This window comes from Periplaneta americana, chromosome 11, assembly GCF_040183065.1.
Source record: "Periplaneta americana isolate PAMFEO1 chromosome 11, P.americana_PAMFEO1_priV1, whole genome shotgun sequence".
NCBI classification, from domain to species: domain Eukaryota; kingdom Metazoa; phylum Arthropoda; class Insecta; order Blattodea; family Blattidae; genus Periplaneta; species Periplaneta americana.
The window spans coordinates 62,543,543-62,559,640 of record NC_091127.1 but is presented as its reverse complement, the minus strand read 5'-3'; the positions used below and the strand labels follow the sequence as shown (position 1 = coordinate 62,559,640).

At 34.3% G+C, this 16,098-nt stretch overlaps 2 protein-coding genes across 3 annotated transcripts in view; both read left to right on the top strand.

Moving 5' to 3' along the window:
- The window catches only part of IRSp53 (Insulin receptor substrate 53 kDa), a 1,482,105-nt gene that overhangs the window by 1,374,136 nt on the left and 91,871 nt on the right, over window positions 1–16,098 (top strand). The gene's annotated exons all lie outside the window — the stretch shown is intronic.
- On the top strand, window positions 10,642–12,356 carry LOC138708598 (uncharacterized oxidoreductase YjmC-like). The gene has a single exon (XM_069838710.1). It carries the CDS (start codon window positions 10,753–10,755, stop codon window positions 12,259–12,261), a length of 1,509 nt encoding a protein of 502 aa, XP_069694811.1. The 5' UTR covers window positions 10,642–10,752; the 3' UTR covers window positions 12,262–12,356.

The window sequence follows — 16,098 nt, the reverse complement described above, 5'->3', positions numbered from 1 at the left end:
GGATCGATGGCTGTCATGGCGACTGTACAAGTTGTTGTCTGTGCTACGCTAGCAAAATTTTGCGAAATTTTCGTACTCCTATCTCGTTCAAAGAAAAGATAGCATAAACAATTTATTTCTTGAACCGGTAGTAATAACGGGTCCGTTGACATGTTCGCTCATAAGCCATTAACATATTGTTTTTACGTTCTGCTCAGTACAAACAATACAGCAGAACTAAAGCAGAACACACTGCCATGACACAACAGTGCACGATGTTATTCGTCTGCTAATTCCCGCCCTATACAAGAACCAATCAGATTCACTGATGGCGGCTGATGGAGACTGCCACCACCTCTGCAAGTTGATGGCACCGGTGCGACACCGGTGGAGCATCAATGACGTCATCGGTGGAATTCGGAACACCGTGATGCCATCGGATTGCTCACCGGTGAGATTCGGAATATGCTCATTACCATCTACTTATTTGCACAAAGGCGAATTTTGTTTCCCTAAAAATTGTGCTGCATACTGCAGTTTTTTTAAATATATGTAAAATCACAACAAAATTGATCTAAATAAAAATTTATTAGTGATCTTCAAGCGTTCGATTGTGATCTATGGGTGGACTGCGATCTAGACCACATGTTTAAGAAATTTAAGAGGGAGAGCAGCCATTAAAGAAAACAATTGTAACAATCTCTGACTTTTCCCACTCTCTCTTTCTCTCTCTCTCTCTCTCTGTCTCTGCCACAAACACACACACATACAGATAAAGAAACAAAAACTAATGACATCATACGAGTAATTAAAAGATTCAGATTTACAGGACGTTTAAAAGTCATTAGTAACATACAGTGCTTTAGTTAGCCAGCTTTTGACACTTTCTTAAATATTTCATAATAGACCATGCTGCACTCGAGGGAAGCAAGTTAAAGATTTAATTCCAACAACTATATAGCAATCTGAAACTTTTGCTAATCTAGTATATTCATAATCAAAACGTTATTTTCTCTGGTGTTATAATTACATACTACATTACTTCTCAGATATTAGATAGAATGATTCTCTTTAACCAATAATAAAGTGTAGAAAATAAACAAACAAGAAAGTCAGCATCACTATTTTTATCTCTTTAAAATACACCCTACAAGAGTGTCTTCGTTTAATCCCACTATACATCTTTTGTCTTTCATTTTCCATAGGAAGAAATGTTTAGCCCCAACTGAATTACTCGTAGGAGAACCCCATATATTTACCATGAATAAAAGAATGCGAAATATGAATCCGATAATAAATTAATTTGTATACAGAATTTCAATTTTCTAATTAAGATACATAACTCCTGATAATTTAATAATCACATTAATAGTGTGAATGTCTCAGTTTACCTTACTGTCTAGTGAATATACAGGCTGCCTAATAATTTGTCACTTTTTACTTTAATGTTACATACGTTAAATATTATTGCTTCCGTTTTACTTTCCTTTACACTTAATTTACTGGCATCACACCAACTTGCATATTTACTTATTCCTTCTTCATTAAGTTTTTCAAGGGTATTCATACACTTACTAGTAGTTAAAAATTGGTGTTATCAGCAAATAAAGCATTCTTATCAAACAAGTAACCTGGAAGTTCAATAAAGTAAATAATAAAAAAGAATGGGCCAAGTATTGAGTCTTGAGGAACACTATTATTTATTTTAAGCAGGTTAGAAATATGACTGTCCATTTTAATCCAATGAAACCTGTTAGAAATATGTGATTTAATAATTGAAAATGCAACACTACTTATTCAATAATATTTTAATCCAACAAGAATATCATGAGAGACGATACCAAAAGCTTTGAAAGAATCAAGAAGAGAAACAGCAGTACTTTTCGTATTCAAGACATGACAATATGTTCAACAGTTTTTATATTAGACCTTCTTTAAAAGCATATTGAGAATATTAGAAAATAAATTATGTTCAATATGAAAATTAAGTTGCCAAAAAAATTAATTTTTCAACAATTTTAGATATCACAGGAACAAGTGAACTCACCTTTAGTTACCTGGCCATATCATACAACCCTTCTTAAACAAAGGTATAATAACACAAACATTAAGAAAGGAAAAATATCCTCTTGCAACATCCTATTAACTAAATATATTAAAGTATATAATGAAACATCGATAATATTAAGGATATAATTTGATAAATCTCAGGAATCCTCAGATTTAGAATTTCCTATACTATTAACAACATTTAATATAACAGTATGACTGACAATTTTACACTGAGAAAGGTGCTGTTGATCTAAAATTGTATTTACATTAGCTAAATTAGCCATTATGTTGGAATTACATGTCACAATTTTAGTACCTACAATAGAACAACACTCGTTAAAAACCTGAAGTATAGTATCCAAATCATTTTAAAGGAGCAATCTTAGCAGACGTTTGTCTAGATACCAATTAATACCAACTGAAGTAGTTATTAAATAACTCCTTAATTAATAATTTAATTTTCTGTAACACTTGGTTTCACTATTAGGCTGTTCAACTGTAGTTGCATTATTGTAAGTTTCACTAACAATTCTAAATGAACAGATAGGAGAGGTTATACAATTTCATGTTCTTGATTACTTCTACGAACAATAGTAATAATATTATCGAGACATCCATGAAGTCTCGTAGGTTTATCATCATTGCAATAAAAGTTCTGAGATCTAAGCATTTTAAGAAAACATTGTGTAACAATCAATGTCATTAGGATTAAGATAAAGATCACCAAACGATTTTATAATATTTGAATCTTAAAAGAAAAGAGATTAATCATTTCATAATTTGAATGTATAAAGACATGTCTGAGTCTGGTGATCGATAAAACAGTTACCACAATTGAATAGTACAGGGGAAAAACAATCAAAGCCGCAATGCTCATAAGGGTGCTGTCATCATCTAATTCAATATATTACTGCGAACTTTAGTGTTTTCCTATCAAAACTGGTAAAGAGAATTATCACCACGCATACAGTCATCCTTTCCTACTTTTTCTTTAGGAACAGCAATCAATTTTGCAGTAATGTACTGAATTAGAAGATGACATCACCTTAAGAGAATTGTGACTTCGATCGTTTTTCTCCTACGTTCTTCAATTACATTTGAAGAATTAAATGAAGGTAGTCCACACCTGTGGAGTAACTGTCAGCGCGTCTGGCCGCGATACCAGGTGGCCTGGGTTCGAATCCCGGTCGGGACAAGTTACCTGGTTGAGGTTTTTCCGGGATTTTCCCTCAACCCAATAGGAGCAAATGCTGGGTAATTTTCGGTGCTGGACCCCGGACTCATTTCACCGGCATTATCACCTTCATTTCATTCAGACGCTAAATAACCTAGATGTTGATACAGCGTCGTAAAATAACCCAATAAAATAAATAAAAATATGAAGGTTAGGATTGAGAACAAATATTCAGAATGGAAATCAAGGAGTGAGACGAGGATGTAAATTATCGCCCCTTTTATTTATAACAGTGATGTCAAAGCAAGCGCATTTTCTGACCTTGACGACGTGTGCGGGCATCAAGCGCTAGATATGGAATGAGGAAGGTTTATGTATATGAATAAGCAGCCTGTTGGTGCACGAACTTCGAACGGAACGTGAAATTTTATGTCGTTATTTTTATATGGCTTCTTTCTGTTTGATATTACGTATATTTTCTGAAAAAAGTACTAACACCAATTTCTTAATATTGCACTTGTGTTTTAAACGTTAATCTGTACTACTAATAATAAATCTGTAGCCGAAATTTTTCTGGTAATTTTCGATTTTCCAAAAATAATTGGTCTTATCATAATTAACGACCCTGAAACCGAAAATCGCTTTATTTGAAATTTTTGTTTTGTATGTCTGGCTGTCTGTCTGTCTGTCTGGATGTTTGTTACCTTTTCACGCGATAATGGCTGAACTGATTTCGATGAAAATTAGAATATACTGTAAATTAAGTTCGTTGTAACTTAGATTTTAGGCTATGTGGCATTCAAAATACGTTATTTAAAAGGGGGGTTATAAGGGAGGCTGAATTAAATAAATCGAAATATCTCGCTTATTATTGATTTTTACGAAAAATATTACATAACAAATGTTTCTTTAAAACTCATTTCCGATAAGTTTTATTCTTTGAAACAGTTTGATAGGACTGATATTTAATGAGATAAATGAGTCTTAAAATTAAAATAACTGCCATGTAAGGCGGTGTAATGAAATAAAAAACAAATGACTTCGTATATAAGGGGCTTTCGACAACAACAATCGAAAGCTATGAAACATAGTCTACAGAGAATGTTTCTGTGTTTGTATGAAGTAATATCGGAAGCTAAATTAACCGATTTGTATAATTAATTATTATTTCACCATTGGAAAGTGTAGTTTCTCTAGATGGATATAATGCTATAACGTTATTACAGTAACTTCTGAGTGAACTGAGGACAGATGAGATTAAAATAGTTTCTTATGCACAGAAAACTTAGGCTATTCTGTATATTAGTTTCCTGTATTTCTTAAAATAATTTTTAAGTTCACAATCATTTTAATCTCAGAGAATTAACGAACAACGAGAGTGTATTGATTTAGTATTCAGTAATAGTATGTTAGCTTAGCATTCCATTATTTTATAATCCAAATTTTAACTATGCTCAATTGAATCGTGTTAAAATACATAAAATACATATCCATTAAATGCAATGCAAAAAAATTGGGTAATGAGCCAAGCAGTTTATGTAGCGCTGTTGTAAAAGTTGTTCCTCCTGAGATTCAAGAGCCCCCATAACAAATTAAAAACTTACTTATCGGAGTGCATCCGTTATCAACACACTTTTTATATAATATAATATAATATAATATAATATAATATAATATAATATAATATAATATAATATAATATAATATAATATAATATAATATAATATAATATAATATAATATAATATAATATAATATAATATAATATAATATAGTTAAGTTATTTGAAGGGTTCAGAACCATAGTGGGCCAAGCGCCATTTACTGAATACGTAGAAAACAAGGGTTAAAATTAAGTTATTACCGTAATTCAAGGGAAACATGTATCAAGTAAAATAAAGTATACACATTAAAACTAAATTATGTCAATGTTCATTAAAGTATGGTTGCATATAATAAAAATTAAGAAACATTTTGAAGGAATTGTCATTGCACCAAATGAGTGGTCTCTGGACCAAAATGATCGCATTTTAATTATTTAAATACAATTTAAATTAAGCAGTATATTAAACTACAATGTTAAAATTGAAATATACCGTCCATACTTATCTATACTAGATAAGTATAGACGGTATATTTCAATTTTAATATTGTATTACAACCTGCTTATCGGATAAATCATACAACATGAAATTAATATATTAAACGATTTATCCTTCTATCAAACACGAATGTTCCCTGGATCAAATGTCCTATTATAATTATGTAATTACTTTATATTTATTTCTAACGGGTGCAGCGGAGCGCACGGGTACGGCTAGTAACATAATAAAGAGTTAAGGAGGAATATTCACATACATTCCATAGTAGTACAACTATATTGTACTAAGTGAATGAAATGCATCATTCATAAAGAAAGTGATATCCCAAAGAAAGAGATTGAGTATGGCATGATAAGCTGGAATTTATATCAATAAACTAATCAAAACAATATTATAGCACAAAGCAAAGTTACGTAGGTATATGTTTTAACTGTAACTAATATTACATAACAAAACTCTTAGGCTAATCATCGTGACTCATTCTGCATTTGGAGCTTTAAAGAATCATGGTGGGTTGCAAGAAAACAAACCTATAAACAGGGTTGCCATACGTACGACTGTAGCCTTTGGTCTATAATTAAAATTAACGGTTAATTCGTCCCTTTCCTAGACAACTTTTCTTCATTCAGTATGTAGGGGTAAAAGATGCTTTGAAAATCAATATGGTGACTACACTTGCCATGCAAGTCATAATTCGTCATCTTGAGCTCCAGATTTCGTGTACGGTGCGGTTATATCAAAGTAACACGTGTTCAGAGATCTGCTAACTTCATTGTATATTCAACAGTGAAAGTATTTTATCAATGTAATAGGATAGGAGTAGGATTAAGAAATATAAACGCACCGACATTTTAATGGTGTCGGGTTTGAGTCGATTGCAGATGGAACAATTTGATGTAAAATTCAGCTGCCACATCGAATGATATTAAATATCTGCCGTTGTGCCGGCCAAAAATAAAGCTTCTGCTGGCTTTCAATATAACAATGTTGTTTCCGTCTAAGCGTCATCGTGCATGCTTTACGGAAATGGTAGTATGATGAAGAAATTGTAATATTCTTTATTGGATGAAGAAATGGATGCTGATTTGCTTGAATGTTTGAAAGTCATTGTGGATGTGAACAATACTTAGTAATATTTTAATTGGAACTAAAGTTTTGTGGTAGATATACTATATGAACCACTTTTTTTTTGGGGTGTTATGTGATATATATTTGTGCGCACTATCTATAAGAATAGTAAAATATATAATACTTTGCTAATAAATGAGCCGTTTAGAGCAAAAGTGGTGCAAGGCAAAATTGGGTAATGAGGTGTAAAGTTAAAAATTCTCTAAATTACATAGCAAAATAGTAGTTAATATGTCCTTCATGCTATCCACTGACTACTAGTAGTTTAAATAAATTGAATATTAATTGACACTTTGCGCTGTATTTTAAAGAATGTTTACTTTAACCCTCATTATACAATTTTGACTTTACAACTTCTGCTCTGAACGGCTCAAATATTGTATGCATACCGAAGAACACGTACCTGAATATGTAGATGACATCGTATAAGCAGATTAAAGGCGATGCATAAATTGCATACAAAATGGCTACCTAACTGAATAATTAAATATTTAGAGGAGGTAAATCAGACCTCTAAGTTAGTGACTACTTTAGTGAATCATTAACACTAAAGATGTGTCTTGCAACCCAGCATCAATGTCGTCGTGATTATATATTGGACTGTTTTTAATAGAGGCTTTCTTAATTGTTATATTATCACTAAGCAACGCACGGATATATTCTATGAAATTTTCTGAAATATTACGTTTAATTGAAGGTATAAACTGATAATATGTCATATTATAATATTGATAACCTAGGTGCGGATCTTTTAGAACTTCGTATGCGAGTAATTTCGGCTGCATTTCTGAAAAAGAATATAACACCGCATTATCACAATTTTTCTGTCCCCGATGCACCATTCTACTCAAATTGCATCATTTCACCAGATATACTTCCAGACGAACCATATGGAGAGGTGAGAAACTTGACTCCATGGCACAAAGCCAAGCGTTTCTTGTCATATCTGAATAAGCTTGAAGTTCAAAGTTACGAAGTTTCAAGAAAAGAACTCGTGAGATTCATGAGTCAGTGTCTTCAGAGGTTTCGTGTCAAGAAGACCGATGCTGCTTTCTTCATCGACGCACTTCTAAATGTGGACACCAAGTATGAAGTCGGACAGGGCCTTTTCCGGTTCGAACTGTATATCGCCGACCTCCTTGATGGGACGTGCGATGGGGCTGCTTTACCTGAAGTCATCAACTCGAGCTCTTCAACAGCTTGCGTGAACGGTAACAATGGTTTGGGGCCTGTGATTGGCAAGTACTGCATGGAGCGTGCTATAAAAAAAGCTAAAATGACTGGTTTAGGCATGGTTGTTGCCAGAAATTCAAATTACATCGGTAGCTGTTCGTATTATGGGAAGATGGCTATGAAGGAAGGTATGTTAGGAATGGTATTCAGCAATACGACACACCTGCTATGTCCGACGAGGGCAAAAACAAGTGCTTTAGGATGGAACCCGTTGTCAATAGCTGCACCTGGAAAGAAACATAGTTCATCTTTCATTGCCGATTTTAAAACGACAGCTTTGAGCTTGAGGAAGATTATGACCCTGGCAGCCAGAGGTCGTGAGTTGCCCCACGGTTCTGCGTTAGATGGTGATGGAGAAATAACAACCGATCCATTTGAATGTCTTGGTAGAGGATGTATTCTTCCATTAGGCGGACCTGAAGATACTGGCGGATACAAAGGTTATGGACTTGCTATGATGGTTGAAGCGCTATGTGGAATATTGGGTGATGCCAGTTATGGCAGAAATGTGAAACGCGTGTCTGAGAGAACTGATGAACCAATTGATCTTGGACAGTGTTTCATAGCCCTGGATCCGAAGATGTTTGCGAGTGGGTTCCGGAGCAGATTAAGTGACATGACTAACTGGTTGAGAAGAATGAAGTCCATAGAAGCACACAACCCGGTGGTGGTACCCGGTGATTATGAGTTGTTGTTTTTCAAGAAAGAGAGTAAACTACGTTACCGTTTAGTGGATTTCATGGCGGCATATCAGTTGTCTTGTATATTAAACGTTACACCTCTACGACTGAAATAATTGAACAAATTTTGGTAACAACTCAAACGTTATGTCTCTTATTTAGTTTCTGAATTTTCGTTTCACATGTATTAACATTTTAATAATCCTGATTTCAATAAATGAAATTCTGTATGGACATTTTCTTATTAGGTTCAACTGCCGATTTCACCAAACATATTAAATTTAATTGTTAATTGAAGTCTTTTTAATTGACACTCAAAGGGACAATACATTTTACCAATATAAATTGAGCTTTAAGCTCTCATAAAATTCATTTAGGTTAATTGGTCAATATTGACCATTTAATTGATCCTGCATATAGTGACGAGAAGAAAGATGAACTTGATATTTAAAGATGTTGATTTCGTGTTTGATGATGATTTCTTACCAAGATGATCGAGGATAATTTCCCGAAGAGAAGATTAATTACTAAAATGGACGAGAAAGATTTTCAAATGCGATTTAGGTTAAGCAAAATATCAGAAATAGGAGTTTAGAATAGTGTGGAAGGTAATTTAGAATTTCCAACTGATATTTGAATAATATAGGCAACTGCCTATGTATTGAATAAACATTTATTCAATCTTCGGTTGCGTCAATCACAGCAACTAAAGTAAAATGAGTAAAAAAAAAAAAAAAAATTATTATGCAATATTTTATTTGAAGACATTAGAGTAGTAACTCACACACACACACACACACACAACAGTACAATATTTCCTATATTCCTCCTGCCTCTTAGTCTCCGCATATGATCCATGTATTTTAATGTTGTCGATCATGAAATATCTTCTTTTGCCCCGAACTTTTATTCCGTTCACTATTCCTTCCAGTGCATCCTTATGTACACAGTTTCGTCTTAGCCAGTGACCCAACCGATTTTTTTTCTTTTCCTGATTATTTACAACATTATTCTTTCTTCGTCCACGCTTTCCAACACAGCTTCATTTCTTATTCTGTCTGTCCATTTCAAACTCTCCATTCTTTTCCATATCAACATTTCACATGCTTCTAATCCCTTCTCCTCACTTCGTTGTAATATCTATGTTTCTGTCCCATACAATGTCACAATCCACACAAAGCACTTCATTACAGCTTTCTTAGTTATTTTTCCACAGGTCCGCAAAAGATAGGCCTATCCCTTTTTCTATCAAATGCTTCCTTTGTAATTGCTGTTCTCCTTTTGACCTCCTGGCAGCAGCTCATGTTACTATTTATAGTACAGCCCAAGTATTTGAAGCTCTCGACTTACTCTACTGCCTCATTACGAATTCGCAAGTTTATCTTCTTTAGCTACCTTCCGATTCCCATGGTCTTCGTCTTGTTTGCATTTATCTTCACTCCATATTGTTTACAGTTGTCAACTCTAGTAGCATGTCCCTTAATATCGTCTCCTCTTCTGGTAATAATGCCATGTCATCACTAAATCTTATGCACTTTATTCCGCTTCCTCCTACTATCACCTCTTTTATGTTTTGAAAAGAGTTTTCCACTAAATCCTACAAGTAAATGTTGAACAAGGTAAGTGATAAAGGGCGTCCTTGTTATATTTCTCTCCTACCACTTCCCTTTGAAGTTTCTTCTCCTTTCTTGAATTTGAACAGTTGTTCCATATAAAGTTTACAGAATAGTTTCCGCTCTTTCCAATCCACACCTATTTTGTTCAGGATCTCCATAAGTTTATTCCAGTCCAGTCTGTAAAAAGCCTTTTTCGGGTCTGCAAATGCTACGTAAACTTATTTAGTCTATATTAAAAGTTCCATTCTAAGTACTGTCCCTAATGAAACTTTGATATAGGAGCTAATGAAACAGTCCTTGAGTAAGAATGAGATGAAAAAATCGAGGTATTCCGATGAAGTCTACTTTCCAACTTCTTTCTTCTTGAAAAAGTTCCAGAACGCATTTTATAGAAATTGCCATTTCAGTGCGATGGTCTGAGTTTGCAAATGGTAACCATTATGAAGGTAATAGTCGTTTAATAAAATAATAATTTATTTAAATTAATGTAAGTTGTAATAAATTTAATTTCATAGGAAATTAACTTCAGTTCGTGTCTATGATATAATTAATTGTTTAGTTAGACCTATAATTTGTTACATCTTAAGAAATTGTGCGAATAATGCACTCTAAAGAAGAAAGTACATTATTGATAGAATCCTTGGAAACAGAAGTATTAAAAAATTAATGACATGTTCTAAATTAACTTCATGAATTTGCTCGTATTTGAATAAACGATAGGAAGCGCAGTGTAATCTTATAGAAGAATCCCATTCTGTTTTAATTATCTATTCCTGGGAACTAACGAGAAATGTCAAATACAAACTTGATAACAAATCCTCATGCATCTCGACCTTCGTCTCAGTCTGTTGATGAAGATGACGTTAATGTTTCACAACCGTCAGGATCAGATATGAAATCGAAAATTGATGAAAAATCCAAAGAGAAGCCTACTTCATCTAAATTACCGGAAGGATCTGTAAAATGTTCTGAAAAAAGCAATTATTCGATCGCGAAAGAGAGTAACGAATCGATGTTAAATAATTTACAGGATGTGACTTGGTCATGGAAATTCCTAAGGGATGTCCCATCTCACATGAGTCCTGCCTGCCAAGATGTGTCAACAATTAGCAGGACAGCTTCATGTTCGAGAAATGAATCAGTATCGAGCAGATATTCAGATGATACAGATTCCTCAATGCCAGCAGATTTTATGAATGTATTACGCACTGTTAAGAAGAGCGATGTATACTCCTTCATCAAAGAGTGTCTGAAAGCAGTACATGTCAATGAAAATTATGCTGAGTTAATAAGTGAGGTGTTCGTTCACGACGACTGTAGGAACAAGTACACGACTGCTCTTATATATTCAGATATGTATGTCCAGCACACCATCGGTAAAATATGTGAACCAAATGCAGAACCAGAAATTGTAAGGGAATTTGGAAGCACGGCGTTTGTTAACGGGAGTAAAGGACTAGGACCTGTAGTGGGAAAATTCTGCATGGAACTTGCAATTCAGAAGGCTAAACTTCTTGGTGTTGGAATTGTAGTAGCAAATAATTCAAATTTTATTGGAGATCCTTCGTGGTATAGCAAGCTCGCAATTTCAGAAGGTATGCTTGGCTTCACTTTCTCGAACTCACCTCCGCAACTTTGTCCGACAAGATCTAAAGACGTAGCTTTGGGAGCTAATAGGTTTTGTGTAGCTGCTCCTGGAGAAAGTGACTCTTTATTGTTCAGCATGTCCAATCTTGGTCTGTCTCTAGGCCAATTATTATTATGTTTACACAACCGCGAAGTAATTAATCTTCCAGAAAACTGCGCTATTGACTCTGCAGGACATGTCATAAAAGATCCAGAGAAGGCCTTCCACACTCGACTTATGCTGCCTCTAGGTGGAGTAGAACAGACTGGAGGGTATAAAGGGTACGGTCTTTCCCTGATGGTGGACACATTATGTGGGATTCTCGGCGACTCCTCGTATGGACCGCATATAAAAAGAACGGATGGAGAATTTTGTGGAATATCAAAGAATCTTGCCCAGTGTTTCATTGCAATCGATCCTTCATGTTTCTCGGGTGGATTTGAAGGCAGAATGAGCCAGCTAATAAACATCATGAAGAGTCTTACACCTGTAGACGAAAGTGAGCCTGTTCTCGTGCCAGACGATAAGGAGAAAGCCAACGATTCTCTCGTGCAAGAAAGAGATGAATTAGTGTACAATCATATAAACATTAATGCAGCCTATCTGCTATCTAAAACATTTCATTTACAACACATAATATCTTTCTCAAAAAACTTCCCCGAATCACTATGAAATCTGTAAAATTATTTATAATTTTTGTCATGTACTTTTATTTTTAATAATGTGCAAATGTTCTATATCTTTCATGTAACATAATTACAGATTTATTAAAGCAACATTGAAGCTATAGAAAAGTCTATTTACTTACCTACTTACTTACTTACAAATGGCTTTTAAGGAACCCGAAGGTTCATTGCCGCCCTCACATAAGCCCGCCAGTGGTCCCTATCCTGTGCAAGATTAATCCAGTCTCCATCATCATATCCCACCTCCCTCAAATCCATTTTAATATTATCCTCCCATCTACGTCTCGGCCTCCCTAAAGGTCTTTTTCCCTCCGGTCTCCCAACTAACACTCTATATGCATTTCTGGATTCGCCCGTAGGTGCCACATGCCCTGCCCATCTCAAACGTCCGGATTTAATGTTCCTAATTATGTCAGGTGAAGAATACAATGCGTGCAGTTCTGTGTTGTGTAACTTTCTCCATTCTCCTGTAACTTCATCCCGCTTAGCCCCAAATATTTTCCTAAGCACCTTATTCTCAAACACCCTGAACCTATGTTCCTCTCTCAGAGTGAGAGTCCAAGTTTCACAACCATACAGAAGAACCGGTAATATAACTGTTTTATAAATTCTAACTTTCAGATTTTTTGACAGCAGACTGGATGATAAGAGCTTCTCAACCGAATAATAACATCTATTAAAGTCTATTTAAAAAGCAATAATTTTACGGTATTTCAGGTAAATTCGGAAGTTGTGATGATCTTCAAAAGCAATATTTGCGGAGTTCACGTTACGGCAAAGATCGTTTCTCAATGTTTTTTGATATCAATTTTATTGACATGATGGTACCGATAAGCCGGTTAATAATTTTTAAGTAATAGCATTTCCGTCTAAGGCTTATCAAATTTCATAAATTTATTTTAATTTAATTTCACGACAAACGTTTTCGCTATCCAATGAGCATCTTCAGGTCTTATAAATAAAACATGAGATAAATTAAGAATGAAGTACATAAATAACACTGATGTCGATAGTTTTAATTTTCTTTTTTACCTTTTTCATTTTTACATCGGTCTTGTTAACTTCTTCTTCTTCTTCTCTTCTTCTTTTTCTCAAGGCACTACAACTTCAAAACTGAATGTCTTGGCCTTCTCAACAATTTTTTTTGTAGGAACTTCTATTCTGTGCGACTAATCATCCAATCCGTGATTCTTAACTTCCTCAAATCATTCACAATATCATCTTCCCAGCGGCTTTTCGGTCTACCCGCTGCTCTAGTTCCCAGGGGTTTCCATTTAGGCTAATATATACCTTTCACTAGCCTCTGGTCTTCCATTCTTTTAACATGGCCAAACCAACTTAACCTCATAGCCCTGATGAAATTTATTATATTTTGATTGTGTGTTAAATCATTTAATTCTTTGTTAGTTTTTATTCTCCAGTTGCCACCTCTATCCTTGGAGGGTCCAAAGATTCTTTCACAGTCGTAGGTGATAACTGGCCTTATTATGTCCAATATAATCTTAATTTGGCTTCTTTTGTTATTAGTTTGCTTTTAAATAACCTTTGGTTGGCAAAATAGGCTCTGTTACTATTGGTAATTCATTCTTTAATTTCATCTTCTATTGAGTTATTGCCATTTAATATTGTTCCCAAATATTTAAATTTATTGACTTGAACAATCTGCATATCATTGATTTTGATTGTAATGGAGTTTTGGTTGCCACGTTTCAAATACTTAGTATTATTTATTATTATAAATTGCAGATATGTCCTGCAAAATACGCTCAGCACACATGCAATTATTTTTGTGTTGTTTATGTACTACATTGTTAATGTATCTCATGTTTAATTTATTTATAAGACCTGAAGGGGCTCATTGGTGAGCGAAAACGTTTGTTGTAAAATTAAATTAAAATAAATATATGAAATTTGATAAGCCTTAGACGAAAATACAATTATTTAAAAGTTTGATAATATGTTTATTGTTTGTTGTTGTTTAACTCTCCGAAGACAGGAGTGAACCTCACAAGTGATACCAACAAGGCACTAGTCCAGCAGATAATGTGGTAGGGTGTCCAGTTCATTTTCCCCTCCAATGCATACATCGCCGATTAGCTAATATTACACTAATCAGACTTCAGAAGTATACAAACAATATTGTTCTTCCTCTGACACACATCGTCAAGTGAAATATACTGCCTGATGATAGATAGACATGTCAGCCATAAACTCAGTGAGATGCAGATATATTTATATTTTTTTCAAATGATAGTCTTTCTGATTTTATTATTCTTCTTTCTGTGTTCTAGACTGTAAAATGGGCTTTAGCGTAGATAAAACGTTGTGAAATAACCTACTTAAAAAAAGTAAGTTGAATGTACTGCGATTGAAATACTGAAGATTTTTATTAACATTTTATGTGACGTATGTTCTTAATATTGCCATTGTACTATATAGAAACAAGAGTACGGCATCTTATTATATTTAATCACGTAAAATGTCCCGCTCTTCTGATAATTCTATTCCGCTCTGAGTATAGAACAATGAATATGTTGATACCGAGTTTTACCTCCGCGAACCCTCACCATCACAGTGTTGAAATGAGATTATCGATATTAAATTTAATTGAATCAATAGCTTATAACGTGTATTTCTGAGTGCAAATTACACTATATGTGTCAAATATTTGGGGGTCAACGGACATATACAGGGTGATTCACGAGGATTTACCGTCACTTACGGAGCTTATCTCCGAAGACATTCTGAGCAAAAAATGTCATACAAACACTTGTCCTAATATCAATATTTTCAGAGTTACACTAATTTGAAGTTGTTAGTAAAATACCATTATTCTTTAGGTTTAAGGGTAAAAAAGTATTACAGGAAAAGAATGAACTGTTCGGGAGTATCATTTCTTTAATTAGCTAGTATTCTGGAGCTAAAAATGTGTTGTGAATTCCATAGTTCCTTCATACAGTTTTTTTTTTCAGTTCTTAACTACAAAATTACATTCTCTTACGCATTTATCACACAATTGTTACAAATCACGACACACTCGTAAATTCTCCAAGACTGTACATTAGGATACGTAACTAAACTGTAAAGAATCAAGTTTCTAAAGTCGTATGATTTTTAACATTTTTTGTGAGAAGTTCGTAAGAATGATGTAATTTTTAGTTAAAAATAGGAAAACAATCTATACAAAGTAATTAACAATACACTTTTTGTTTCAGAACACTAGCCAATAAAGAAAAGATACTTCATAATAAGTTAGTTCATTCTCTATTTGTAATATTCTTTTACTCTTAAAAGTGAATAACAAAGGTATTTTACTAACACCTTCAAATTAGTGTAACTCTGAAAATACTGAGATTAGGACATGTGTTTATATGACATATTGTGCTCAGAATGTCTTCGGAAATAAGGTCCGTAAGTGGCGGTAAATCCTCATGAATCACTCTGTATGTGTGTGCATATACCATATCTACAGAGTGTTTCCGAGGTAGTGTTACAAACTTTCAAGGATGATGGCGAAGAGCACATGCATCAATTTGAGATCAGGAACCGTAGTCCGGAAATGACTGAGTCGAAAGTTATAAGCAGAAATAGTCGTGTGGAAATGGAATTGTAATTTGGCACCACGTGCCCTCCTTCCCTTAACCTTTGGAACAGTCGTGGAAAGATGGTATGGGCCGGATGTCTCCTACGTGGGTACTTACTCCGATACAATCTGTGAGCTTGTCTACTGTTCCCATTGCCTTATCCGTATTCGAAAATCAGATCTGCTTGTTCTGCTCTCGTGTACTCCTCCATTTCACTAGGACTGATCGACTGGACACTG

Coding starts and splice junctions, on each gene's coding strand:
- LOC138708598 (XM_069838710.1), top strand. CDS start 10,753: ATGTCAAATACAAACTTGATAACAAATCCTCATGCATCTCGACCTTCG.